This window comes from Varanus komodoensis, unplaced genomic scaffold, assembly GCF_004798865.1.
Source record: "Varanus komodoensis strain SLA01 unplaced genomic scaffold, ASM479886v1 scaffold16, whole genome shotgun sequence".
In the NCBI taxonomy this organism is placed as follows: Eukaryota; Metazoa; Chordata; class Lepidosauria; order Squamata; family Varanidae; genus Varanus; species Varanus komodoensis.
This window is the reverse complement of record NW_025335468.1, coordinates 6,822,352-6,849,902: the sequence shown is the minus strand read 5'-3', so window position 1 is coordinate 6,849,902 and position 27,551 is coordinate 6,822,352. Positions and strand designations below refer to the sequence as shown.

The 27,551-nt window shown below is 44.5% G+C and overlaps 1 protein-coding gene across 1 annotated transcript in view; it reads right to left on the bottom strand.

Annotated features, from left to right (window-relative positions):
- The window catches only part of LOC123021370 (mucin-5B-like), a 70,093-nt gene that overhangs the window by 1,473 nt on the left and 41,069 nt on the right, over positions 1 to 27,551 (bottom strand). The window contains exons 31-48 of the mRNA XM_044426082.1: positions 26,237 to 27,507; positions 19,835 to 19,960; positions 18,709 to 18,974; positions 18,026 to 18,191; positions 17,262 to 17,512; positions 16,472 to 16,655; positions 14,940 to 15,126; positions 13,975 to 14,153; positions 12,638 to 12,707; positions 8,838 to 8,935; positions 7,435 to 7,466; positions 6,791 to 6,968; positions 6,077 to 6,181; positions 5,352 to 5,395; positions 3,189 to 3,314; positions 2,973 to 3,068; positions 996 to 1,044; positions 421 to 532 (exon numbers count right to left, since the gene is read on the bottom strand). Coding sequence (XP_044282017.1) covers positions 421 to 532; positions 996 to 1,044; positions 2,973 to 3,068; positions 3,189 to 3,314; positions 5,352 to 5,395; positions 6,077 to 6,181; positions 6,791 to 6,968; positions 7,435 to 7,466; positions 8,838 to 8,935; positions 12,638 to 12,707; positions 13,975 to 14,153; positions 14,940 to 15,126; positions 16,472 to 16,655; positions 17,262 to 17,512; positions 18,026 to 18,191; positions 18,709 to 18,974; positions 19,835 to 19,960; positions 26,237 to 27,507 — 3,540 coding nt within the window. The remainder of the gene's footprint in view (positions 1 to 420; positions 533 to 995; positions 1,045 to 2,972; positions 3,069 to 3,188; positions 3,315 to 5,351; positions 5,396 to 6,076; positions 6,182 to 6,790; positions 6,969 to 7,434; positions 7,467 to 8,837; positions 8,936 to 12,637; positions 12,708 to 13,974; positions 14,154 to 14,939; positions 15,127 to 16,471; positions 16,656 to 17,261; positions 17,513 to 18,025; positions 18,192 to 18,708; positions 18,975 to 19,834; positions 19,961 to 26,236; positions 27,508 to 27,551) is intronic.

Genomic DNA, 27,551 nt, shown 5'->3' with positions numbered 1-27,551 from the left:
CAATATTTCTGTACAGTAAAGGAGGTATATAAATTGAAGAATCAGAGCCAAAGTTTTAGTTTGGCAGTGGAACACTTTAGGGGAAAAATATATGCACAGTACACAACTTCACATTTCTAGCAATGGTTCTCTCTCTGAATCTGACGTTTCACATTAGGAGTATCGCCTTATATTGTGTTGAGTATTAAGCTGGAGTGAGATAATAGCACTGCTATTAGCAAAGTAGCAATCGGGAGTCCCTTGTGAAATGATATTCAGATAAAGAAGTCAACATAGCCCAGTTGGAGTGCTCCTGCTTCCAAATGCAGATGAAACTCCTTGGGAGGAGCTCGGTGATTCTGTCTCAGTACCACTTGTATCTCTCCTTAGGAAGCGGGTAAATGGACAGACAAGAACATTTCCCTAATTCTTGGCACTTACACTGAAGAACTGGGACAGGCTCCTTCACAGTAGGACAGTTCTACAAGATCAGAAGATATGCACTCATTTTGATGGATAAAAGTGTGATTCTTTCGAACCTGGCAATTTTCTGCTAAAAAATGAAAGGAGAAATAAATTGATACCACATCTTATCGTCATATTCACTGCAGTGGAGATAGTAACAGGTGAGCTCCAGGTTAAAAAAAGCTATAGACATTGCTTTCATTTCTCACCCTTAGAGGTTTCTAGTAATAGTATTCCAACTAAGAGTGAATTAAGCAGAAGCTTCTTGGAGCCATGATGATGATGATGATGATGATGATTAGCAACAACATTCTACTGCCCAGCATAGAAAGAGTCAATTATGCAGCATGAAGAAATTAAGTAACAAGAACAAGAAGAGCTGAGGATTGCAGAAGGCACTCTTTCCATCTCAAACAGTAATCCAGGGATAGTTCTCAGCCTCAGTGGATGAAGTGGGGCTTGGCCTGAAGCAGAGCATTACGCAGCCCTTCCTTGTATTAAGTCCTAATGTGCATCACTCTTTTTTGTCGATGTGAAAAAAGTGCACTTACGCGGTTTGCATACTGTACAGCAGCCATCAGGAGTTTTTTCAACCGCGTCCTTTGGAACAGAAACAAAATTAGTCACTATGACACTATGACTAGGATGCAAATGTGAGAATGTTATTGTACTAGGTTTGTGATACTCAGCCTAAAAACTGCTCCAGAGTTGGGCATGTAATGAATGCCAAAAGGAGCCTTCTGCAGTCAGCCATGGACTTTGAGGACTGTTTCCTGCCTAAGCATGTACAGGGTTGCAGCTTAAAGCTATCATATTTAAAAATGACCATTCAGAGCTGGCAAGTTATGACTCTTCTGACTCACTCTGTTTCTCTGTTTTCTATGTTTCTTCCCTAAGTAATAAGAAATGCACTAAAAATAATTGCCGTGCTGTGAACTTGCAGGTAAGCACGGCACTTAAAAGAATGCAAGTGGAGCTAATGTTCTTCTAGAGAGGATGACTGTTCTTTCTGGTAGTATCACAAGAGAGATGAGGACTGAAAGGAGCTCATGCCACACTCGATCACTGCACACAGTAAAGCTACAGCTTTGCACCTTTCTGTGACACACCACTTGGAATCCCAGGGATGCGGTTTCTCATTGAAAGTAGCAAGCAGCAACCCTGCCCTACTTCTGGGATCATTCTTTCACACATTCTTTACTATAAATCGGATCCAAAGAGAGCCTTCCTGAAACAGAGGGGCTCTCCTGTCCAAGGAGGGCTTCTGATCCAGCGGTTGAATCCTGCTGATGGGTAAGGAAGGAGGCCATTGTGATTGCTTCCCCTTCTCCCTGCAGCCCCTCATGGCCCCTGAAACCGTGGTCTGCAAAGCCCGCTGGCTTGCAGGGAGAAGTGGAAAATAATCAAATGGCATCTCTCCCCTTGCACTGTTAGGAGGGTACTGAGCAGTACTGTACCGAGGATGGTACTGCTAAACTCTGTGTGACCCCATCCCTGCAAAATCCGCAAGGGGGGGTGGCTGGGTTGCTCTCTGGAACAGTGAGATCAAACGCTCTGTCTCCACGCTGGTGACAAGGACATGACCAACATAGCTTGCTGCTCATTTTAAATTGTCTGGAGCTCAGCAGAATGAGATCAATGCTTGCTTCATTTAATTACATTTTCTGTGATCCAATGACCAAAGCTCTCTGGGTGTTTCACAAAAATGAAACCATAGATTACAACATAAGTAAGAAATAAAGCATAAAATAGTTCTTACAGGCTTGCACTCCTCTGGGTCGAAAATGGGGCATTTTCTCACGACTTTAACTGGAAGGAATGTATTAGTTGTTTGTTCACATATGTAGTGGCTGCAGTTATCAGCTCCTGGATACCGAATATCACCAGGCTGTTATTATTTAAAAAAAATGGCACGATTATTCTTTGCAAGCTTCAAAACTCTCTGAACAGTTTAATTAGCTAGATTTCCCACCCCCACATCTCATTGACATAGGACATGTCTGCATTAATCCTATCCACCAATTTCTTAGCAATTTGGTAGCTACAGTTCCAGACACTGGGACTCTATTCTGTTGACGTACATATAAGAAAGCAGGCTTAGGATCTGAGATATATTGGGCTGAGAGATGGCAGCCAGCCCCACTGTGAGTTTTATTACCAAAACAGTATACTATATTTCACAAGAAAGCTAAGAGAGCTTAGAAAGCTTCTGAGAGATTAGAGTGTTTATGGGCCAAGGCTCTTATCTGCACTCTCAGATCAGTTCAGTTTTTTGCATGGGTGTCCCTATATGGTACCACGCTGCATGATCCGTCAAATTTGCCACAACCGCCTATACTGTTTAGCTCTGATTCCCAACCTGGCACTCTCCAGATGTGTTGAACTACAACTCCCACCAGCCCAGCCATTGGCTACAAGAATGGAGATGATGGGAACTATAATCCAATATATCTGGAAACTGCTGGGTTGGAAAAGCTGGCAAAAAGAAAAGAAAAGAAAAAAGAATGAGAACAAGAAGACTTTATTACCTTGAACACTTCGGTGGTGCCATTGAGTTGAATTATGCAAGCCACCTGGACACAGGTTCCACAACACTCTCCAGCCTTTACCTGGTACTGGTAACCCTGTTTGGTAGAGAAAATGTTTGGTAGAGAAGAGTCTGTTAACCAGAAACTGGATTCGTGGAGAGACAGCCATCATTCAGTTGAAGCAGCAGCAATAGAGAAATTAAGCATTGTTTGTACCTCTGGACAGGTTTCATTGCATGCAATTGGTTTGCATTCCACAAACCAAATTTTCTTTGATGCTGCATCTAATTTTGAGCTGCAGGTGCACGTTTCACAAGAATTGCTAGGAATGGTCATTCCAGACTGGGAAAAGTAAAAGAACAGCAGTCAGTATAAGCAGAACCATGCCCACAAAACACTTTCATCATCAAAGAGCTGACAGTATTTTTACTTCTTAGCTTAGTTTTAACTTTACAACAACCTCCTCAGCGGTATTTCTCATGGAGAATGGTAACAGACTTATCTAAGGCCCTAAGGTGAGTTGAGGATCTCATCTCCCTTTTCAAAGGATCCAAGACACCGTCACTGGGGCCACATTTGGTCCTCACCAGGAGGCTTAATTCACATTTTATGTTGCAATCATATTTGCCATGGCTATGCCAATATTACACCTCCATTTCCTTCAGAAAACACATGCAGTATTGAGGGCAATGTACATGAATAAGCTTTTAACCAGCCCCAGTTATATCTTCAAGAGCAAAGTGATCTGGGGAGATGAGCAGGCTGATCCACAGCATGAAAAATTTCACCTGCTGATTTCTCTAACTCAAGAACCTGCTAAAGGCAAAAGAACAGGGTAGCTTTTTCTAGGCAGCTGGCAACTTGCAGTGGACACTCTCTGGTATGTGGCCTTCCATATTTTGGAATGTGCATCCACCTTTCACACATGCAATGATCACTGGGGAAAAGCTGATGCGGCACCCATGTAGCCAAAACAATTATAACCATTGCACAAAGCACCACACTCAATTCTTCTTCCTCTTCCCTGAGTGGGAGGCAAGTGCGATTTTTAAAAGGGCTCCAGGCATGCAGCCCCTGAATTCAGCAGGCTTACTTCTATGTAGGCATGTGGAGGATCCAGCAGTGAGATACTATACGGGCTTCTCTACTTGAGGCTTTTAACCCACCACTTTACCCAGATCTCTGCTCCTTGATTCTTTGTGAGCTTAAGATCAGCTCCTTTACAGGTCTCCCCCAATCCCTGCCAGGGATGTGTGTTTTTGCCTTTTCACATGTTCCTTTACACAACTACAAGATGGTACTGTGGTATAAAAGAACTATGGAAATGACCATTTCATTCTGGTTTATTCTGCTGTTCCTAGAAAACTGCCACACTTTTCTCACGCTAGAAAAATGCGGTGCAAGTGCTTGGGAAGCACAGGAGAGGCCCTGGGAGAAGAAGACATCGCAAAAAGCACCTGCACACTAATGTGAGTGTGAAATCACAAGAGCAGCATCGGTGCCTCCTGCAGAGAAGCCTTAGGAATCGTTAGAAAAATCCAGATGAGCTGTATTTGGGACAAGGTTCCCAAATGCTAGCCTTAGCAAAAGACAGGTGATCATTATGGAAATGCTGCAAGGAAAACTGACTGCACAGGACCTATTTTGGGGGAAGCAGAAACAAGTCATGAAAGAAGCACAGAATTTAGATTTCTACTTGATGGTATTTGCTTGGAAAGTGGCTTCCCCCCACTGTATTGTTTGACTATGACCCCCTCAAGCTGAACTTGGAAGCTGATTTCAACATTAATGTGCTATCTGCATGAGCACCAAACACTCTCCGAATTGAATGAGGCACTTTTACAACAGTTCTGTAACACAATGGGAACCTTCCCCTTAAAACACGCTTCGAGATAAATCACATGCATCACATATCCTCCTTTCCCAAAGAAGGCACTCAGAGCAGCTCACACCAAGCAATATGACCAACATCGCTCCCTGACCCCCATCACTCCCACATGTAGAACTCCATTCAAGGGGCAGCTGGGCATGTTCACATGCTGGATTTCTGTGATGTTAGCGTTCACCATTGTTTGGGTGCTGTGCTGTATGTAAAGTCTCACTGCTTGTTTTATCTGGATGCTCTTAACTATAGTTACCCATTCCTGAAGTATGTTATAGTCTATGACTGTGACACGCATGTACGCGAGTAAGTAAATAAGTAGATGTGTGGATACTCGGTTTTCATTTGTCAGCTAGCTAAAAGGGCTCCAGAAAGTAACCAACAAGATTTTCCCAGGCGATTAGTTCCATAGCATAAGTGCTGCTATTAAAAATCTCTGTCCATGATATGAAAAATGAATGTAGAAAGGAAGATACAGGTAATTCCAATATTCTTACTGTGTAAAGTGTTCCATTGACCACACAGATGTCTGGGATTTGTTCTGAAAACAGAAATACCCAATTACTTTGAAAATATGATGAGAGAAAGATTGCTACAGTAATAATAAAGAGACTATACTCTCTACATAACCTGTCAATACCTAGTTGCAATGAGATACTTAATGCTTTACTTGTGTCTTACTTTACTGTTAAATACAGGCTTCTCCAAGGATCTCAAGGTAATGCGTGTGGTTCTCCTCTCTCCCTCTCCCTCTCCCCCACACCCACACACACACACACACACACATTTTATTTTTTTGATGGTAGGCTAACCGAACAGAATAATGACCAACCTAAAGTCACACTCAGTAGAATCCTGTGAACATTTACTTGGTTCTAAGCCCTACTGAGGTCAATGGGGATTTGCTCCCAGGTCAGATTTCCCCCCATGTCTCCCTGGTCCTAATTCTAGAGGCTAATTATTGGACTGATGTAACATGTGAAGTGTGATGGATGCTGTTTGAACACACGCTCCTGGATGTGTGTTTATTTTCCAGAATATGTTTTGATGGCAGCAAACGTGTACGGGGAAAACTTTAATTAGACTTACATTGCTACATCTCTGCTCATGCTAGGTCATGTTTTTACACTTCCCTTCTAATTTTCCTCTCCTTGACTCTGTGTCCCCTTTGGAATGTCCACTCAGAAAATCCTGGAATGTGTATCAGAAGACTAATACTTACCACAAAAGAAAGTGACACAGCAGTCTCCTTCAAACAGGACAGCGGCTAACCTGTACCCAGGTTCACATGATTTCTTCTCATTGGAGCAGGCACTAGTATTGCATACTGTGGAATAATGAGAAAACAGTGAGGGCTGAATAAGCAGGCCAGCACCCCAATCCTGAAAAATTTAGGCTAGCATATCTTCCTGTCATGCCAAGACAACCCCAAGGGAATGCCACCGTAGCATTTCTCTGTGGGTGCTACTGTACGAGGCAAGGGTATCAGGACACCTTCTGCTCTCTTCTTTCTCACCGGTAACTCCAAGGCTAAGCATATTTAGGTAAACGTAAGTCCACAGAACTCAAAGGGTTTACTTTCAAGAATATGCACCTAAGATGGTAGTTTTGAGCACGTGATAAACACAAGTTGTATGCTTCATAGCAACGTTTGATATGAACCTGAGGCCTGGCTGTTCAAGTGCCTTTGCTAGGAGTCCTTTTCTGTCTCCTGCCAGACAGTCTCACTAATGAGAAAAATATTACATACTGTTCGCAAAAGAAAGGCTGGCCTAGTCTTCTGTGGAAACATGATATACCAAAACTGAAATAAACATCAACAGTTTCAAGTTCTGGTAGCAGGCTTTCTTTTTGATCCTGTTTTCAGTCCCCATGATGATGACAAATGGTTGGCCACATGAACAGTTGGTACTGGCTGTTCGTAAACAATACATACTGCACCGAATCTCTGGACAGCACGGATCTTCTGGTTTCGGCACAGGGAGAGCCATGAACCCTTCTTTCTCACAAACCGGTCGCTCTGGTTTCCCGCAAGTCTGTGGCTTGCACTGCACACTGAGAGACAGTGGGTCACAGAGACACTCGTTGCAGTTGCTCTTCCATTTGGTTCCAGGCTGTAAAACAGAGGTACAAATCCATTAACCCTTCTTGACAACAGTGTCACTTGCCCTCTGCTTATTTCTCAAAGAGACTTGCTCAAGCAATAGCATTTATTTGACCTTATGTCTTAGGTAACATGAGATGCACCTGCTCCACAGATGTTGGATCATGGGCATGCCCTGCAAACAAGAAGAGGACCTAGAAATTGTTGGCAAAGGTAGTTTTTTATTTTTTTAAACTGGTGGTATGGGATCTCCTTAAATGCTAAGTTATAGGATGCTTTGATGAATCAGCTTCAAGTCCCTTCTCTGCTGATTTGAGGTGTTGTGCCTGGAAAGTTTAGCATTGGATCTATAGGGACCTTGAGTTAAGAACCTCAGTGCATCTCTCACACTAGCCCTAAAACACCTTGTTGGGTTCCTCGGAGACCCAAATGTATCAGCAACAATCTAGATCTAGTGTTCTGAGTGGAATACTCACTGCTTTGGGCAATCCATCTGGTCCCACACAACCTGAAATAAAGAAGACAACATCATGTAGCTCTGTAACAGCTTATATACATATGAATTAGCTTAATCTTTAACATAAGGGACCTGGATTTAAAAAAGATAATTGTTTTCTCTCCTATGTCCAGAATAATTTGCTTTGTTATTACCAATACAAGTAGTTTCTGTACAGTCAAGGACCAAATTAGCATTTACTTTAATAAAAGGATTTGCTATCAGCAGTTGTTTGCATTCCAGTCACACTGCAACAAAATAGATTTTCAGAAATGTATGATGGTTTATATTTTTCCCCAAGGGGAGAATGAGCCATTGATAGAAGGAATGTGTTTCTGTAGGGTATTCCTAAGGGAAGTCTCTCCATATGAGAAAAACAAGGTACAAGCACAACAATGCTTTCTGTGCTATACTTCACATTCAGGTAAAACTCATTTTCTCCACATGGAAGAGGAAGTGCATTTACACACAATCCGAGCAGAAAGGCAGGCAAATGGAAGCTCAAGGTACTGCGTGCCTGTTCCACTTACGGCGTGCTCGTGGCAGGCTGGCCATCTGTCTACCGACTGCTGACAGAATGAAATTACAAAGCCACTGGCAGACTGGCACCGTGTTCCCTGGAAAGAAGCAGCACTCTGCCAGTGGAGATGGACAGGCAGGCGCTGGTGGGATGGATCTGCCTGCTGCTGGAGCTCCCCTAGTGCAGCACTGGAATGCTCCAATGGTGTCACAATGGTGTAACAGAGTCAGGGCACACTGGGACACAGGCCTGGCCCTTTCTAATTGGCAGGGTCACTGACATCATCCCCCTGCTTCAGACAGCTCTGATCCCTTGGAACGTAGCTGCAGTACATTTTTCCAGCAATAGCCTATTGTCCTCTGTTGTAATACACAGGATTTCAGGGATGGCTTGGTCTTGAACTGGCACTTTATCTTCACAGAAAATCTCCTGAAAAGGTTTCTTGGTGTCTTGCTAGGGATCAGCAAGCTGCCTGTAATGTGGGGCTCTCTTTGGGGGCCTGGCATGATGAGTGCCTGCATTACGCCATTGCCCAGCAGTGCTGTAAATGGATGCATCAGAGGCGTGGCAGGGAGGGGATGCCGATCCACAGGATCAGAGTCTCCTAAACCCCTTCACTTGCACATCCCTTATAGGCCCTGGAGCTGTGCCAGGCCTGGAATTAGATAAGAAACTCTTCCTCATTGTGGTCAGTTGTGAGTGGAAGAGGGGAGAAGAAATAAATAAGGAAAACTATCCCTTTGCCATTGGATTGCTCTGTCTAGTTGTTGAATATGAAAAATACTCTTCATACCATCCTTCATGCTGTTCCTGCCTATGGATTAATTTGTCAAAATTCCTCCACCATGAAAAGAGAAACTCACCACATTCTGGAACACACATGTCTGTGTAGGAGTTGAACAGGATCTTTTCCTTTGGGCAAAAGCATCCTTCAGCTACATGCTCACTAATATCCTTTTGTCTGCAAAGAAAAGGGGGATGGATATTAAAATTCTGATTCTGTAATCACGTGCTTTAAGAGTGCCATAACAGACACATAAAAAGAAACTTCTCTTAAATCTTCTCCAGACCTGAAGACTTGACTAGCAGTCCTGGGCTCTCTCAGCATGGATGAGAGTGCTGACTTTGCACCTTGGCAGTCCTCTCTCCCACCCAGCTTAGCTTCTCCATCAGCCCACCCTGTCATCTCCTCAGCCTTTCTCTCCTGGTGGACATTGGGGCTGGGTAGACTGAGGCACTGCTGAGAGATGCTCCAAGAGTCCCTGTCCTATGAAGAGGCCTGCCTGGCCTGAGATGCAGCAGGACTATTTCTGCCAGCCTGAAATGGGGCCCAAGGCACAAAGACAGCTTTAGTTGTCCTATGCTAGGGAAGAGATGGGCAGTGCATCTGTTGGTTCTCCTGGATCTCAGATGCTTCTGATATCGACCATGGTTTTTTTCTGGAGCGATTGTCTGAGTTGGGTATGAGAGGCACTGCATTGCAGGGGTCTGCTTCCACTTGGATTATAGGATCTGGAAGATGCTGCTTGGGGGATGTTGTTCTACCCCTTGGTGTGGGGTCAGTCCTGTCCCCAGTGTTGTTTAACATCTATACAAAACTGCTGAGTGGGGCCATCCTGAGTTTTGGAGTGTGTTGTCATCAAATTTTTGGTGACACACAGCTGCAGCTCTCCTATTCATCTTCAGCTGGTGAGGCTGTGGGTGTACTGAAGTGTCTGGCTGTGACAATGGACTGGATGAGGCCTAACAAACTGAAGATGAATTCAAACACTATTAGTGGGTGGTTCTTCTGATCGGGTGGAGGGAATTCAGCCTGTTCTAGATGGGGTCGCATGCCCCTTGAAGGAGCACGTTCGTTACGTAGGGGTGCTCCTTGAGCCATCTTTGTTACTTGAGGCCCAGGTGCCTGCAGTGGCTTGGAGTACCTTCTACAAGCTTTGGCTGGTGGCCCAGCTATGCCCTATCTGGACAGAGATAGCCTGCTATCAGTGTTCTAAGCTCTGGTAATCTCTATACTAGATTACTGCAATGCCCTCTATATGGGGCTGCCCTTGAATACTGTTTGGAAGCCTTAGCTTGTTCAAAATGTGGCAGCCTGACTAATAAATGGGATCAGATCACACCAATTCTGGCCTGCTTTCACTGGCTGCCCATATGTTTCTGAGCCCAATCCAAGGTGCTGGTTTTGACCTATAAAGTCCTACATGGCTTGGGACCACGAAACCTGATGGAACACCTCTACCTGGACACTATGGTCAAGTTCCAGGGCCCTTCTCTGATTGCCACCTTTGAGGGAGGCTCAGATGGTGGCAACAAGCAGAAGGGCATTTTCAATGGTGTTCCTTCAGTTTTAAAACGAGATCGCCACTGAAGCTCACCTGGTGGCAATTTTATTATCTTTTCAGTGCCAGGTAAGGGCTGTTCTCTAATGCAGGCATTCGAGTGATCTACTGGGGTCTACTACCTGTTAAACAGAACTTATGATTTTTCTTCAAGATATTATATCTCTGTGTTTTAAATTTTATATTGTAAACTTTTTATGTTTCAATATGATGCGTCTTTTATTGTTACTTTTAATGTGCTGTTGTGAACTGCCCAGAGAGCTCTGCCTGTTGGGTAGTATAGAAAATAATTTATCAATTTAATTAATAAAAACATATTTTTGGGAAGGGTTCTTTATAAAGGATACTTTCATAAAAAGGAGACAAATGTTAACACTTTTTTGGTTCTTCAGTGGCATCCATAAGGATGGGAAATAGCTTTCTGTCTATAGCTAGAGAGTGAGAGGCAGCAAGTTAACTGCAAAAGTGTGTGTTAGGGTAAACATTTGGGAAAAGTACTTTTATAGTGCAGTCCCATACATATCTACTCAGAGATTTACCCTAAGGAATTCAATGGGACCTACTCGGTCCCAGGTGTGTATAATATTGCAGTTCATGCATATGTATGCATGCATTATATTGTCACTCCACCCCATGATAATGTTCTCTGGAGGGATTACAAAAGTGAAAAGGAATAAAAATACCAAAGAAGAGAGAACAAAATATATAATATATAATGCAAAACAACACAGCAGAGGACCAAACTTTATATAGCCAGACATATAATCGAAAACTGAGCCTCTAAACTATCATTGCAATAGCCTTGCTAGTGCAGAAAAGAGCTTGCAGAATTTTCAAGGGTGTGGGCCCTGCAGGCATAAGTTAGAATTTGGCCATTTACCTGACATATTATATTACATTTATAGCCTGCCTCCCCCTCCCCTCTGGTGAGGAACACAAGCTGGCTCACATAGCTCCCTGTTATCCTCACAACAAAACAACCCTGTGAGGTAGGTTGGGCAAGACTGAGTGATTGGCCCCAAGTTGAGAGCTATGTAGCAATAGCAAGGGGACGGCATACAAAATCTTTAAATAAATAAATAAAATATCCAGTTACCCACTGAAGGGGACTACAACTCTGATCTCCCAGGTCCCCAGTTCGACTCTGTGAACTGCTATACCACAATGGCTCCATATAGGCTGCAATCCTATGCATGCTTACTTGTGAATAACCCTCATTGAATTCCATGGGCTTACTTCTGAGTAGACATGCACAAAATTGCCCTACTAATGATCTGAGCACCAAATGTGTATAGAAAAGCCAAAATGTGCAGTATTGTTCTTTTGTTCAAGTTTAATGTAGACACCCTCACTCCTGATACCTCACCAGAGCATAAAACCAGTTCTTCTAAGTTTAGTGATGTTGAACTGTTTTACTCTCTAGTCTAGTACAAAAGGTGGGTTCAGGTGGGTTGGAATGGGTTTTTTTCCTCCCTTCATTTTTTGGAACAGTGGATTAGGCCTAGCAGGCCTGGTGTTAACAGGATCACTATTTTGCGAATATTAAGAAATATCCTGGCCTGTCTTAACTTATGACTTGGTCATCTGAGACTACCTGTCTGTCTCCTTATGTATCTGCCTGTCTATTAAAATCTGTAGGAGAGCTGCCATCACCCACAGAAGCTCAGCATGCACAAAACAGTTTTCTCCTGTATGGCTCCCAAGCTCTGGAACACGCTCCCTTAAGAACTAGAACTCTGCTTTTAGAGTTAGTGTGAAGAGGCAGCTTTTTAGCCTAGCCTTTTAAATTATGTATCTGTTTTAAGGGTTTTTTTTAAAAAACTGTGTTAAGGCGTAATTGTTTTAAACTGAAATAGACCGCTTAGTTGATGTTTTAGTAAATAAGGTGGCACAGACATGTTAATAACAATAACAAACATGGAGTCATCCATAGTTTCCTGTGTTCTGACATGGTGGTTTCGGTGACTGAAGTTTTATCCATTTAGGATGCAGGATAATGTTTTCAGCTAAGAACTTCTTAGAATAAAAAATAACATCCTGAACTGAATAGAAATCTGAAGTTGGCAGTTATGATTACCTGAAGAATTAATGCCCAAGTGTACTTAAGGTTATTTTTCATTTGAACTAGTTTATACAGTATTTCCCTCCCGATTCACATTTCAGTTGCCTGCTGCCCCCTTCTTGCTACAAAACCCCCAAAATGAAACCATTGTCTAAGGTTAAGTGTACGCACAATATGCTAAGAAGTCAGATTTGCAGAGGCACACAGGTGCATCCATTAAAGCCCATTCATATGGAGCCAACTGTAGGTTTATTCTTACCCATTGTCACAGGTGGCAGGCTGACTAGGACCACATGCATCGTACACCTTGCCTTCGGGGCAATCATATGCTGTGAATGGAAGAATAAAATATATCACAACGAAGAAAAGACAATGATTCCAATATGAGGCTTTCTGAGGGCAGAATTATGCATTCCGTATAGTTATATTATGATTTCACAGTTGCTTGACAACCAAAACAGGTAAAGCAGCTAAAAGGGGCTTCAGATTAAAGCAGGGTGGAGGGACGGAGGGAGGGAGGGAAAAGGACTAGTTAACCCTTCCCCTTTATTCACTTATCTGCTCTATATTGCCCCTCTCCTGCAGCCTTGCTGCTTTTTTCAAGAGAAAAAAGACACAAAGATTGCTATGGGGTTTAGAAGATTGAGTCATATATTATATTCGTAGGGTTGGTTCCAAAACTGCACAGGGGGCAACTCTGCAAAATGCAGTATCCTGCAGCTGGAAATGGGAATTTCTTCAGATTCCCTTTATAATCTCTTATGTTCCCAAACACTGGTTGGAAGGTTGGAAGGCCCACAAAACCACGTGGCGCTGAGCTAGAAGAAGGAAGAACCAGCAAAAATTGCCCCCAGCCCCCTTCCTCTAGGGTGGACGCTCCCCTGTATCTCAGGACCCTCTCCCAATGGAGGAAACTATGCCAATTTTAGAGAGGTAACTCTGCAAAACATAAGTAAAACGTTACCATCCAGCTGAAATACAGAGGCAGAACACAAGGGGAAGGAAAGAACTTTCTTTTACTCGCTGCTCCTCATAACGCCACATCAGACGTTGTCCAGAGGGTCGCTTCACATCTGGGAGCAGTTTGTCCGTGGGGAAGGGGGTGCCGGGGGTGCAGGAAAGGATTGATCCTGACCTACAAGAGGCTGTATTCACAGCTGGCTATTTATTGCACCATATGAAGAGCAGAAAATGTAACCTTTCCTATCCTTTTAAAATGGGTTTCTAACTCTCAAACACATTTCTGTCAGAAGAGAAAGGCTGGTCATGGTGGAAAAAAGATTCCTAAAGAGGAGGACACTAAAGCAATGTTCCACCTATGGGCCCTCATATAGGAGACATGCACTTCTTGCTTTTGGTACCCTGTGTGTCTGCTGACATGCCTTCCACTTTCTCAGGACTTGCCGCATATGAAAAGCTTTGCAGGAAATAAGGAGTCCACATACAGCATGTAAACTGAGTTTACATGTGTGAGCCTGCTTAGTTTGCAGTGTTTCCTGCTGGCAAGGTTTTGACTGATGGGTTCACTCCGTTCTTGCACCATGATCAGTGTTTGCTCACTGTAGAAGCAACCTACATCTTTTTTCTTCTACTTACAGCATTTTCCCTGGGTTCTGTTCCTCCAGTCAATACAAACACCTTTAGCTGTGCAGAGCGAAGCATATGTCTGTATGTAGTCACAATTCAGGGTATTGCTGGAATTGTCACAAGCTTCCAGGAGGCAGTTGTCATAGAATGTTTTTGGAGGCAGAATTTTATGACATTCTTCAAAGAGACTTTAAAAACAAAAGAAGATGTGGTTAAACATAGCTCATAAACATTGTACAAATGCATTTATTTCTATATGAAAGTGAAACAGAAAGGACGATCTGCTTGGCAAAGATTTAAATACGCCATACAGCTGAATAATAATCCTGGATTGTTGCACTATTACTGCTTTCTATGGTACATGAGGAAATGGGCAATAGCCTAGGGGTCTAGGAGGTACCATCCGTAGCAGTAGACGCCTCTGTGAAATATACATGAGCAAGAATTAAAATGAGGCTACATATCAGAAGTGGGCATCTTTGCAGGGTCTGGAATCTATGTTCCCCCAGCCTTTCCTCATGAGCCACACTCTTGCCAATCAGTGCCAAAAAACAAGACAAAACAAACAAACCCTGCTATTTGATTTTATGGCAGGAAACCACTATGACAGCTCACAAGAGTCAAATTTAGTTTGTTTTCAAACTAGAGCTGCTGCTCCTATGCTTATGTCATGGTTTGCTGCCAAACAGTGGTGGCAAATCACTGCTCTTTTAGCATCCAAAAAGTACCTTGGCAATGCAGTAGGGGCTGCACCATCAGTCAGCAAAGTGGTGTGTTACCCACCCCTGCTGTGTAACTTTACAAAATAACCTATTTCTTATCTTGCAGCTGTAGTCTGTATAAGGAATTTTGGCAGTAATGACAGGGTTCTTATTTAGCATTATGCATTAGGAGTTCTTATTAAAGCTGCCAATTAATTATTTGCTGTGTAGGAGGCTATAGCTAAATGCTTGCAAATGCTGGATCGAATGTACCTGCTCAAAATCAGTTCACACAGAGGGTTGGGAGTAGGGCAGAGGGTTGGTGGGACCAGTGGGGGCTCTTCACAGGAACCATCTTTTGGATCATTAATCTTCCAGTGGGTAGCCATGTCTGCACACGAGGAGGCTTCATGACCACTAGGCAAGCGGCAATCATCCGACCGATCATTTGAACACAGCCCTGGGATGGGAAAAGATTCACATCAAAAACTGCTGAATATGGAATATGCATGACCTTGAATGGCCTTGCAATCAAGGGACTGCATTCCTGATTGAAAAACTGCATTCCTGATATTTTTCTATCATAAAATTTTCATACACGTGTTATGTACTACTTTATCATGTTATTTGTTGGCATTTTATTGTAAAGGCCACCCAGGGAGTGCAACACCAATGGGCAGCTTTCAAGCAAATCTAACAAAATAAATAAATAACTGTGGGCCATACTGAATGGTGCAGTGCCATCCCACGGGCTCCAATAGCACTAGTGGAGCTTTGCTGAATCTTTGTGTTGTACAACCTGTTGTGCATCATGCTTGCCCAACTGGTTGTACAATTGATGGTACAATGGGTCGCACAAGTGTGATATATACCTGCTGCACAACTGTTGTGCGAGCACAATGCAGAATCACTTGCATAACTATGCTCGTGCAAACCTAATTTTCCTCTTGTTCGTCGTTCTGAACCTAGTTTCCTCTAAGAAATGCCATTCTCATGAGCTGCCGTAACCAGACCCATGGTACTAATGGTAAGACATAACTAGATACTGCCCTAAATTTCATGCTCTCTGATATGGACAGATGCACACAAACATGCATGCGCACATGTGTATAGTTGTTATATAGTGTAAGCATATAAAATAAGAAGAGCTGTATTGGACGAGGGGCTATCTAGTCCAGCCCCGTGGTCGCACCATGGCCGACCAGCTGCCCAGGGGAAACCCACAAGCAGGACAGGAGTATGACGACACACTCCCAGCCAATTTCTGTAGTAACCACTACACACGGGCATCCTGCCTCTGATACTGCAGCTACTGGTCATCTGGACTAGTAGCCATTGGTAGCCTTATCCTCCAATCAGGTGGCCATCACGATATCTCATGGAGGTGAATTCCATGGTTTAACCATGTACTGTGAAGAAGTAATTCCTTTTATCTGTCCTGGATCTCTCAAAAATCAGCTCCATGGGATGAAGTCATGGGTTCTAGTATTATGAGACTATCCAGTTTTCATCATATTATGCATAGTTGCATTCACCTCTGTCGCATCAGGCCATTTTTCCATCTTGCCCAGTGCTGCTTGCTTTGACTAGCAGAAGCATCAAGAGCCTTTATCAGTAGAGAAACCAGGCATTTAACTTGAAACCCTCTACCCCAAAACAAGCATATGCCCTACTATTCAGCTATTGCTGCTCCCTCCTTGTTGTTAAAGTAGTAATACTGGTCTGTATTTGCCTACATTGATTACCTGGTTCTGAAGGAAAAGGGTTCTCCTGGAAAAAGATTTATCCCCATGATTCTGACTTACCACATTGCCCTTCTGTGTTGTATTCAAACAGCCCAAATGGGAGTTTTATGGTAAAGCCATGCCCATTGAAGAAAATGGAAGCCTGGATGGCAAGGATTTCAACAGCCATGTAACCATGTCCACTGATAACCAGAATGCCATCCTTGGTGAAACTGCCACTGACTGGTTCATTGTTGAAAAGAATCTAAAAGCAACAATGTAAAAGAGGCCAAGAACATGTTTAGATGGGTTCAAATGCAAATCTGGGCAATTTCTCATACAGCTTTTCTAAGAGGCTGAGATCAAGCAACCCTGCCAATGTTGAGCTTTGGGAGGTACTCTGCTGTCTTTTTTAAATTACTGCATCTGTCTGTCTGTCTGCCTGTCTTTTGCATATACTTATTAGCCTCTCTGATAGTTTTTAATTTTGAGCATGCTTAAAGAAAGTAAATGAATAAGGCTTTTAACAGAATGGATATGTTTGTGGTTAAGATGATTTAGGGCACAAAACTATGTTTAGAAAGAAAAGGTCCCACAATACTCAGCATTGTAAGACTTTCTTCTGTCTAAATGAGCATTAGTTTGTACCTTCAGAGGAAACGTCCCTTATTCCTCAATGCAGTCCACAGAATGGGATTAAAGCAAGGAGTGAAATACAAGCATTCCTTAAATGGACACTTTTAATATTTACATGACTGGAACCACTATTAGCTGGTTTATACCGCAATTATGACTCCCCCCATTTTTTTTCTTTGTCTATAGTACTATTGTTGTAGGAGATTACACTGTTTAAAAAACTATGACATATTACCTGGTTATCTTTCACTCCGTTCTTTATTTGACTGCTTAGCACTACTTCTACTGAGTTGTAATTTACAATGATAGATCTGGAGCAGGACTGATTATTAGCTGTATCACAGAGGTAATTATTAACCAAAACACTGAAGTTGCCATGTTTATTCACAATCTCTTTCACTAGGACATAAGTGCAATTGCCACTGAATGTGTAAGAAGTGCCATCAAAGGTCTTATAGTTAGAGTTGTCCCAACCTGTGCAAATACCTGTAACAGAGAAATCAAAAGATAAGTATATTATTGCATTTAGATTGACTTTGGATTTTGCTATTGTAAATTTTAGATCAAATTTTCTTGAAAAGAAGCAATGGCAGATTTTGCAGTAGCCTTATTTGAATTACATATTGCTAAGAATTTCAGTTGTATTTGATTACCTTTAATTTTAATATTTTATTCTTTTATTAGCATTTTTACTACTCACTTTCCGGTTATTTTAGATAATTTTCTTTCTTTGGTACTATATTTAAAAACTAATACGCAAAATATTGTATTATGTATATAATGCTTTTTATTTCTGCCTCATCAGTCCGCGAAATAATTTTCCTATTTTTGCCAGTCCCCAACTGTAAAAGGGTTGAAAACCACTGGTCAAGGAGGCCATCGGGTGTTCTGAAGGCTGAACCCTTGTCCAGCCCCTTTACAGCCAACATGGAAGGAACTGTGCTGGTTGCCCCCTGCCAAAGTTGCAACTGGGTCTCACAGCAAAGAATGGGTACTTACATTCACACTCATAGCGCGGACAGCCATCCTTATCGTGTAGTATTATTGGTGAGATGCCATTTGCACATTCTATCTTTTCTGCTGATGTTTGAGACACTACATGAATTCTATTGTTTCCTTCACAAGTTGCCATAGAGCAGTTGCTTAACATCCATGTTTCATTTGTCTGGAAACAAACCACAGGGATTTTTTGTGTGAAATGCTTGTCCTTGTAAGAAGAGGTCATCCCTGCAGCAAGGCTTCAAGAGTGCAGCTGATCCTTTTACCTAGAGCAAGCGTGCAGGGCTCCAATCCAGACCAGGACCATCTTCTGCACTTGCATACACAGGGGAGGCTTCAACTTCCCCTAGTCATTCCTGCCACAGTTCATACCCCCTGGGGCTATAAAGGGGGGAATCGCCATTGGCACCAAAGGACCCCCCCCCTTTTCTTAGCTTACAAAGGTGGGTTAAATTTAGTGGGAGAACTGGCTGCCATGGGGGCTGTGATGGTATCTTAAGGATGCCTGCAGCCAGCATCAGGTGCTGTGCACCCCTGCAGCACACCATGTCACAATGAAATTTAACCTGCAAATATACCTTGCAAGATTCATGCACGATTCCATTTAATACATTCATGGATAAAAATGTGATGGAAACATGCCGGTACTGCACAAATGATGAACAGCACTAAAGTGGGATTACCTTTCTAGGTGGATCAACATCGGGGCAACCTGGTACAGGAGTTGTTCTTGCAGTTGGTACAGGCAAAGAAGTGCTTTGTTCAGTTGGGGGAGCAGAAACTGTGGGTTTCTGAGTAGATGATGTTCCTGCAGTTGTAGCTGATAATGTTGATGGGCGGGAAGTTGTAGAAGGACATGGTCCCTGGGTCCTTTCAACTTCACAGTGCTTGTTGCAAACTGCATAAAAACTGCACCCAGAGCTATCAGTTTTATTGTATATTAGTTCCCCTATTTAAAAGGAAATAATATTAAATGAATTGAAAAGAAACATGTGCAGAGATTGTAAATCAAAAGATGCTGTAAAACTGAAAAATGCATGCATGCATAGTTCAAATGTATCTATTCATTTATTCCATATGATGCAGTCCTAATCATGTTTACTAAGAAGTAACCCCAGATAACAGGATTAGACTTGTATTATTATCAATATTAAGAAAGATCTAACTGCCAATAGGCAAAGCAGAACAAACAGAGGGGATTAGCTGAAAGGTGCCCTTTTGCTTTCCTGCCTGCTCATCTTTAGCTGGTCTTCAGTTAGTTATACATAACATGTGACCCAAGGTTCTGAGGTGGAGAGGAATAGTAGTATATTTTTATGGGAGCCACACTTTGGCCTCCTAATAAAAATAAATAGTAGACATATGGTAGTAGATGTAGATGGATAAGGGCCCAATGAGAAAATGGAGTGACCAGAAATTGATCCATTAAGTTTCATGCTGGTCTCTCCAATTCAGGCAATGCTGGATGTACAGAATGGATTTTACTTTATTTCTTTAAAACACTCAAAATGGTATATAGTAAATATAAAAACAATATATTAAATCAGTAAAACAAATATTAAAAATAGAGGACTACACTTGTTAAACATTTTGGTTTAAAAATATTTAACAATGGTTTAAATGTAAGTAAAAATGCTTCCCTGCCCTATCACAAAACGATGAAGTAGACTTTCCTAGGTACAGCAGTCCACAACTGTGGTCCAGTTCTAGACCTCCTGTTCTATACCACCTGTTCTCAGGATATCTGTGATCAAAAATGAATGAAAAGATGACTGCAGCTGTTTCACATAAACATTAAGAAAAACTCACCAGGAGAAAACAAAGAATCAGTAGCACCAGATACATGGCAGAAACATGGAGTGGTTTGACTTAAAGTGACAGCAGCTGTTCCTATTGTGGAATGTATAGTAGAAGTACTCGATGTTGTACTAGGTGCTGTTGAAGAGACAATGGAACAGAGAGAAGTTAAGTACAGTGGTGCTTATGAAACTAAGCCAGTGGAGGTTATGGAACTAGCAATTTGTGCTAAACACTGTAGATCAGGCTGGGAATTGTAGTCTAGCTAGAGAGCACTACATTAAGAGACACTGCAATAGATATTGCATCTCTAAGCATATTGTCTCAGAAATCTGACTGAGGGCGTAATCCAAGTGGGAGGCCTATAACCCTCTGAACTAGGAGGACTGCTGATATTCTATGAAAAGTGGGGCAAGTATAGTGGTGAAAATCAGCAGTGTTCAACCTGCCCAGCAAAGTCGGTAGATAGTTCATGCAGAAGGAAGGAGGCTGGGCCACCCCTCCCATTACTGGCCCTGGACCACCCACTTCACCCTTTCAGTAAGGCCATCGCTATGACCATGGAGGCACCACTAGCTCTCATTTTTCCATGCTGCCTGTATTTGTGCTAAATGTATTTGCTCTAATTTAACATCATGTGGCTCATTATATGATAATATATAGATGGTTTTAAATTTATTCTACAATAAAATTTGCATCATGTTCTTGGCTATCTAGTTAATAGCTTCAATGAAGTAATATTTTAAATTTTCTCTCTCATATATACATACACATATGAACCCATAGAACAACACTGGTTATTCAGAGAAAGCTAGGAATGGCAAGAATGGTTAACTATTGGAAACTGGCATCTTAATAACTGGTTTACCTAAACTGGATATGAAATGATGTCTTGAAGCCCTAATTAATATAAAATTGCGAAAAGGGGGCTATTAATTAAAAAATTGTTTCAGCTTACTTAGAACTAAAGGTAAGTTAGAAACATAGAAACAGAACGAGTCAGAAGGGTCCTCCCAGGCCATCTAGTCTGACCTCCGGCACCAGCTGGTTCCGCTCATGACATGCCCACCATGTGGACGTCCAGCCTATCTTTGAACTCCCTCACCAATGGGGCCTCAACGACCTCTTGTGGAAACCCATTCCACACCCTCGGGGTCCTGACTGTCAGGAAGTGCTTCCTGGCATCCAAATGGAACCTTGGTTCCCTGAGCTTTGCTCCGTTGGAGCGCGTCCTGCCTGCCTCTGCAGGGGAGAACAGGTCTCTTCCCATCTCCATGTGACACCCCCTCACATACCTGTATGTCGCCAACATATCCCCTCTGAGTCTCCTCTTCTCCAGGCTGAAGAGACCCAGTTCCCTCAGTCTCGCCTCATACCCCATCCCCTGCAACCTGGCCACCAACCTTGTGGCCCTGCACTGCACCGACTCTAACCTGGCTATATCCTTCCTGTAATGAGGAGCCCAAAACTGAGCACAATACTCCAGTTGTGGGCGCACCAGAGTCATATAAAGTGGTAGTAATACCTCTCTCGATCTAGAAGCCACACTTCTGGCTATGCAACCAAGGGTGACATTCGCCCTTTTGACCACTGCATCACACTGCTGACTCATGTTTAGCCTGCAGTCAACCAGCACCCCGAGGTCCCTTTCACAAGTACTGCTCTCCAGCCACTTGTCACCTAACCTGTACTTATGACAGCTATTCCTATGCCCCAAGTGCAAGACCTTGCACTTATCTACATTGAACACCATCCTGTTGTCTCCTGCCCACTTCCATAGTCTGTCCAGATCCTTTTGGATCTGGAGTACCTGCTCCTCAGTTGTGGCCACTGCTCCAGTTTTAGTGTCATCTGCGAATTTGATCAGCAGACTGTTCACCCCTTCTTCCATGTCATTTATGAAAAGATTAAACAAGATCGACCCCAGGACAGAGCCCTGGGGGACCCTGCTTGTCACTGGCTGCCATCCCAACAATTCCCCACTAATGGTTACCCTCTGCTTTTGGTCATTCAACCATGCCTGAATCCACCGGACAGTGCTTTGGTGTATCCCAAAACTCCTCAGTTTCTCCACCAGGATATCATGGGGCATTTTGTCAAAGGCCTTGCTGAAATCCAGGTAAACCACATCCACTGCATCCCCTCCATCTAGCCATCTCGAAACCTTGTCACAGAATTCCACAAGGTTTGTCTGACAGGACCTGTTTTTGCGGAAGCCATGTTGTGTGGCTGCCAGCCTCCCTTCCCCATCTAGCATCCCTAGATCTCTCGCTATTATGAGCCTTTCCATTGTTTTTCCTACAATGGGCGTAAGGCTAACAGGTCTGTAATTCTCCATGTCCCTTCTACTACCCTTTTTGAAAACTGGGACCACTGATGCCACCCCCCAGTCCTCTGGAACATCACCTGTTCTCCACGAGGCCTCAAAAATGGAGGCCAGCGGGCGTGAGAGAACCCCTGCCAACTCTCTAAGTACTCTCAGGTGTAACCTGTCAGGGCCTGGTGCCTTTGTAATGTCCAATGCCCTGAGAAGCCCCTCGACTTCTAGAGGGGTGACTCTAATCTGTGCCCCTAAGTCCCTGGCCTCATCTAATCTCCTATGCGGATCTCCCCCGTCCAGCTTTGGGGAGAACACAAAGGCAAAATAGTCATTTAGCATTGGTGCCTGTTCCCTCATATCAGTCACTGGATCTCCTTCCTCCTTATTTAGTGGTCCCACCACTTGTCTCCCCTTCCTCTTCCTATTTACATGCTGAAAGAAGCCCTTTTTGTTGCTCTTGATATTTTTGGCAAGTCTCAGCTCGTAATCAGCCTTAGCCTTGCAAAGAATCCTTCTGCAATGGGCCTCCTCCTCCCGGTATACCCTTTTGTCTATTTGCCCCAGTACCCATTTCCTACGGAGGTTCCTCTTTCGTCAAATCCCTCTAACCACCTCCTTTCACATCCATTGCAGCACTCTTCTCTGCCTCCCCACCTTACTAACTAGAGGAATCGTCAAGGCTTGTACCTCCAAAATCTCCCTTTTGAGTTCCATCCACCCTTCCTCAACTCGCTTACCTTCCAGTAACCTATCCCAGGAGACTTTCCCCAGTCTGGCCTTCAGTTGGCCAAAGTTGGCCCTCTTGAAGTCCCAGCTTCTTGTGCTTGGCCTGCTGCACATCCCCAGTCCCCTGATCTCAAAGCAAAGGATGGAGTGATCACTTGCATCCAGAGCTCCCCTAATTTGTACTTCATCTATCAGCTCCTTTCTATTGGTCAAGACCAAGTCAAGGATGTTTCCCCTCCTTGTCGCCTCTCGGACCCTCTGTGTGAAAAATCCTCCCTCTATAGCCTCTAGGAAGTGACGTGACCTGGCTGTCACCGCCGAGTGAATCTCCCAACTAATATCAGGGAGAATGAAATCTCCCATAATCACTGTGTCTCCCCGCCCAAGATATCCTTAGAATCTGAACTGTCAGGACATCATCCAGGGTCTCAAGTTGACCTGGAGGGCGATAACATACTCCCACTGTCAGGTCCCTTTCCCTGTCAAAACCCCTAAGTTTCACCCAGACTGCCTCTGCCGAATCCCCATCTGTGCTGCATTCTATCTCACTGCATCCTATCCCCTCCCTGACGCATATAGCCATGCCCCCACCCCTCTTTTCCTTTCTGTCCTTTCTAAAAAGATGATGCCCCTCTATGTTCACATTCCAATCTTGCCTTTCATCCCACCAAGTTTCTGTGATTCCCACCAGGTCATACCCTCCTATTCCCAGGAAAGCTTCAAGCTCTTCCTGCTTATTACCCATGCTCCTAGCATTAGTGTACATGCACCTCAACTCCTTCCCACCACTTCCTTTCCTTGGAGTTCCCAGCCTCCTCCTTCCTCCCATCCTCCCTGATACCTGGCCCCTCTCTGTAGGAGTCCTGTCAGTCCCTGCAGTACCTCTAAAACCCTGCTCCCAGAGCCCTGATCCTCTCCCCACACTTGTCCAGTGCAGACACGTTTCTGGAGGCCTAACCACCTCCCCCCTGCCAACTGGCTCAGTTTAAAGTCTTCCAGATGAAGCTCACTAGAGCATCTCCAAAGGACCTTTTCCCCATCTCATGAGGTGCAACCCATCCCTTGCCAGAAGTCAATTGGCAAGAAACTGGGTGCCGTGGTCAAGGAACCCGAAGCGTTCCTTCTGGCACCACACCCTAAGCCAGTCGTTTACCTCGGAGACCCTCCTGTCCCTTCCTGGCCCAAATCCCCAGACTGGTAAGATCGACAAGAAGGCCACTTGGGCCTTTAGCTCTCGGAGTTTCTTTCCCAAGGTCTCGAAGTCCCTGGTGATCCTGACCACACCCTGCCTGGCCACGTCGCCTGTACTCAGATGGATCACCAGGAGTGGCTGGTGACCCCTGGAGTAAACAAGATGCTCCACTCTGTTCTTCACATGCCGAATGCGTGAGCCCGGCAGGCAGCAAACCTCCCTTGTCTCCAGGTTGGGGCGGCACACCACCACCTCAGTGCCCCTCAGCAGGGAATCCCCAACAAAAATCACCCACCACCGTGTCTTCCCGGTCGTGGTGGGCGGCTGTGCCCTGGCCCTCGCCTCTCCTGCAGCAGCCCCCTTGCCGCTTGTCGTCCCAAGCTGGGGGTCCTGCTAGTCCCCTGAGGCCTCATCAGCCCCAGCCTACCCAAGCAGAAAGAACCTGTTTCCCACCTCCAGATTGGTGCCAGGAGAAGGAGGAGGCCATGCTGGCCTCACCCACAGGAGGAGGAGGGTGCCTCCATGTCTTCCCAGCTGCTCCTCCCATGGCCTCTCCCTCAACCCTCTGTCCAGAGGGGGGCTGCTCCCGGGGGGCCTGGAGAGCTCTCTCAGCCCTCAGGCACCTCACCTCCTCCTCTAGCAGGGTCACCAGCTCGCACTGAGGGCAAGTGTAACCCTGCCTCTCCTGGGGGAGAAGGGTGAACATGTCGTAGCTGTCGCAGTGGACAGCAACACCCGCGACTCCTGCCAAGGCCATCCCCTGGTCTGCCATTGGGATCCCTTCTGAGAACTTACCTTGGTCCCACGCCTTGTTTGTCCTGCAGTTCCCCTCACTCGCCCAGTTCGCCCAGATAAAAACCCACACAAACACGCAAGGATAAAATAAAATTTAAATTGGAGGAAAAACAAAGCACAGCGCAGCGCCAAAAAACCAAACCAAACCAAGAAAGAAAGAAAGAGCAATAAAACAAAACAAAACAAAACCCTTGGCATCCCAGGGAAGGGAGTCCCTGGGCAGCCCGGACCACAGCTAAGGGACGCAGACAAGGGATGACGCCCTTCCTCTCCTCTGCTCCTGTCCCTCTGCTCCCCTGCCCAGCTCCTGCCTTGCCTTCACCAGTCCCCCGGCCACTCAGCACTCTCTCCCAGCCTGTGCCTCTGCTGCTCTGCCAAGAGGCAAGAGCCAGAAGTTCTAAGAGGACAGTATAGAAAAGCTGTAAATACATAAATAAATTCACTACAATAATTGGAGAGATTCAGAATGAGCTGGAATGGCCATACCATTGAACTTTTTAAAATATTAAAAAAGTCAGACTACTTCCATTCAAAGGGTAGAGGAAGGAAGTACGGAAGAGATTTTGCCACTTCCTAAAATACTTTTCCTACAGTACTCCTATTTATTTATTTAAAATATTCATATGCCGTCCTGTCGCTAAAAGCCTCAGGACGGCTTACAACATAAAATATAACATAAATAAATTTCCGACCCACACTGGCTACAATTAAAAACATAGAAAAGACAATATTAAAACTTATTAAAATATCGCTGGAATAAAAACGTCTTAACCTGGTGCCAGAAACCAAATAACGGTGGTGCCAGGTGGATCTCTCTGGGGAGCGCATTCCATAGATGGGGCACCACTGCAGAGAAAGCCCTCCTCCAGGTTCTTTGCCTCCTAATGTCTTTCACGGAGGGTTCCCGGAGGAAGGCCTCTGCTGCCGATCTCAAGGGGTGGGAGGGCAAATATGGAAGAAGGCCCTCCTTCAGGTATCCAGGACCCAAGCCGTTAAAGGTAACCTCTATGTAACCTCTCATTTAGCATCTAGTGATACAGGCAGGATGAAAGAATGTGAAGATCATCACATGGCACCTGACTATCACGGTGACCAGAAATCTGCTAAGCACTAATATGGATTCAACTCACTGTATACAAATAGTAAACAGAGAAGTCAGGCTACCCACAGTATCACATGCTATATCACATAATATCTGACACCAGAGAATAAGACATGAAGAGAAAACAGAGAGTTTTCTAGCTGGACAGCACACTTAGCTAAAATATCTCAGACATCTTTGATATTATACCAGGATAAATATTGCAATCAAGCTAATGACAGCTGAGATGATTATCAATGCACTACAAAAGGACCTATATTAAAATTATTTTTCACATACCTATCGAAAAAGTTGAAGTCGACACAAACTGAGGAGAGACTGAACTCATGGTTGGTATTGTGACTGAAATAAGTGGAGCGGTATGGACTGTAGTTGTTTGTTGTTCAGTTCTAACACCGAGGGTTGTAGAAAGGCGTGTGCTCCCTTGCGTGGTTGTTGTAATTGAGGGAGGTGTCGAATGGCAATGGCTGTCATCACAGCACTGGAATCTGACCTGATAATTGTAGCATGTGGGGATCTTCACTGACTGCTCTGTGTTCTTACAGATCAGCCCAATGCCAATATCGCACTCGAGTTTCTGGCCCAGGTGAGAAATTTTGATGTCAGGGTACTCCTCAGAACGGCATTCGATGTCTAGTGGGCTGTCGCACACCTCTCCTCCAGCGGCATGGATCCGTTCATAGGTTTCGAAGTCACCATCATCTAAATCATCGGTGGGATGATGAGTATCGAACCAAGGAGTCCACTCACACTTAGGACGGCACGCAGTAGAAGTACCTTGCCATGCTGTGGAAGGGGAGGGAGCAATAGTGCTTGTTGTGTTGACTATGATCCCAGGAGTCTGTGCTATAGTGCCCGTGATTGCTATCGTTGTCGGTGATCCGGGTACAGGGGTGGAGGGCAGAGACGTGGTGGAGACTTTGGGGGCCGTCCCGGTACTGACGAAAGTCGTACCCACCCCTCTCGTGGGAGTGACTGAGACGGTGGATGGCGGAGGAGCTATGGTCGTGCTGGTCTCTTGTTGCGTGGTTCCCCTCAGTGTCGTTGACACCACCGTGGTTTCCCCCGGTGTCGTTGATACCACTGTGGACCTCCTCGTGGTTGTCTCCATGGGGGGAGGTGCCGTTGAGCCCGTGGACAATGGTGGGGTAGTGACCACCCCTGGGGTGCTTCTCGGTCGAGTTGTGGTGACAGCCGTTGTTGGGCCTGTCCCTGTTGTGGTCGGGAGACAATGACTATCATCGCAGCAGGAGAATCTGATCTTGTAGTTGAGGCACATGGGAATGTCCCCTGACTGTTCGACGTTCCTACACAGCAGGCCAATGCCGAGATTGCACACAACGTTCTGCTTCAAGAAAGAAATGCCCAGATCAGGATACTTCACTGACCGGCACTCGATGTCTCGTGGGCTGTTGCACACCTCTCCTCCAGCAGCACGAATCCTTTCGAGGTTCTCGACGTCCCCGTCGTCCGTCGCATTGGTTGGTTCCTTAGTATCAAACCACGGGGTCCACTGGCAGATGGGCTGACAAATGGTAGTGGTGGCTTCCCTGGGCGTGGAAGGGGTGGGAGCAGGAACGGTTGTTGTAGTGAA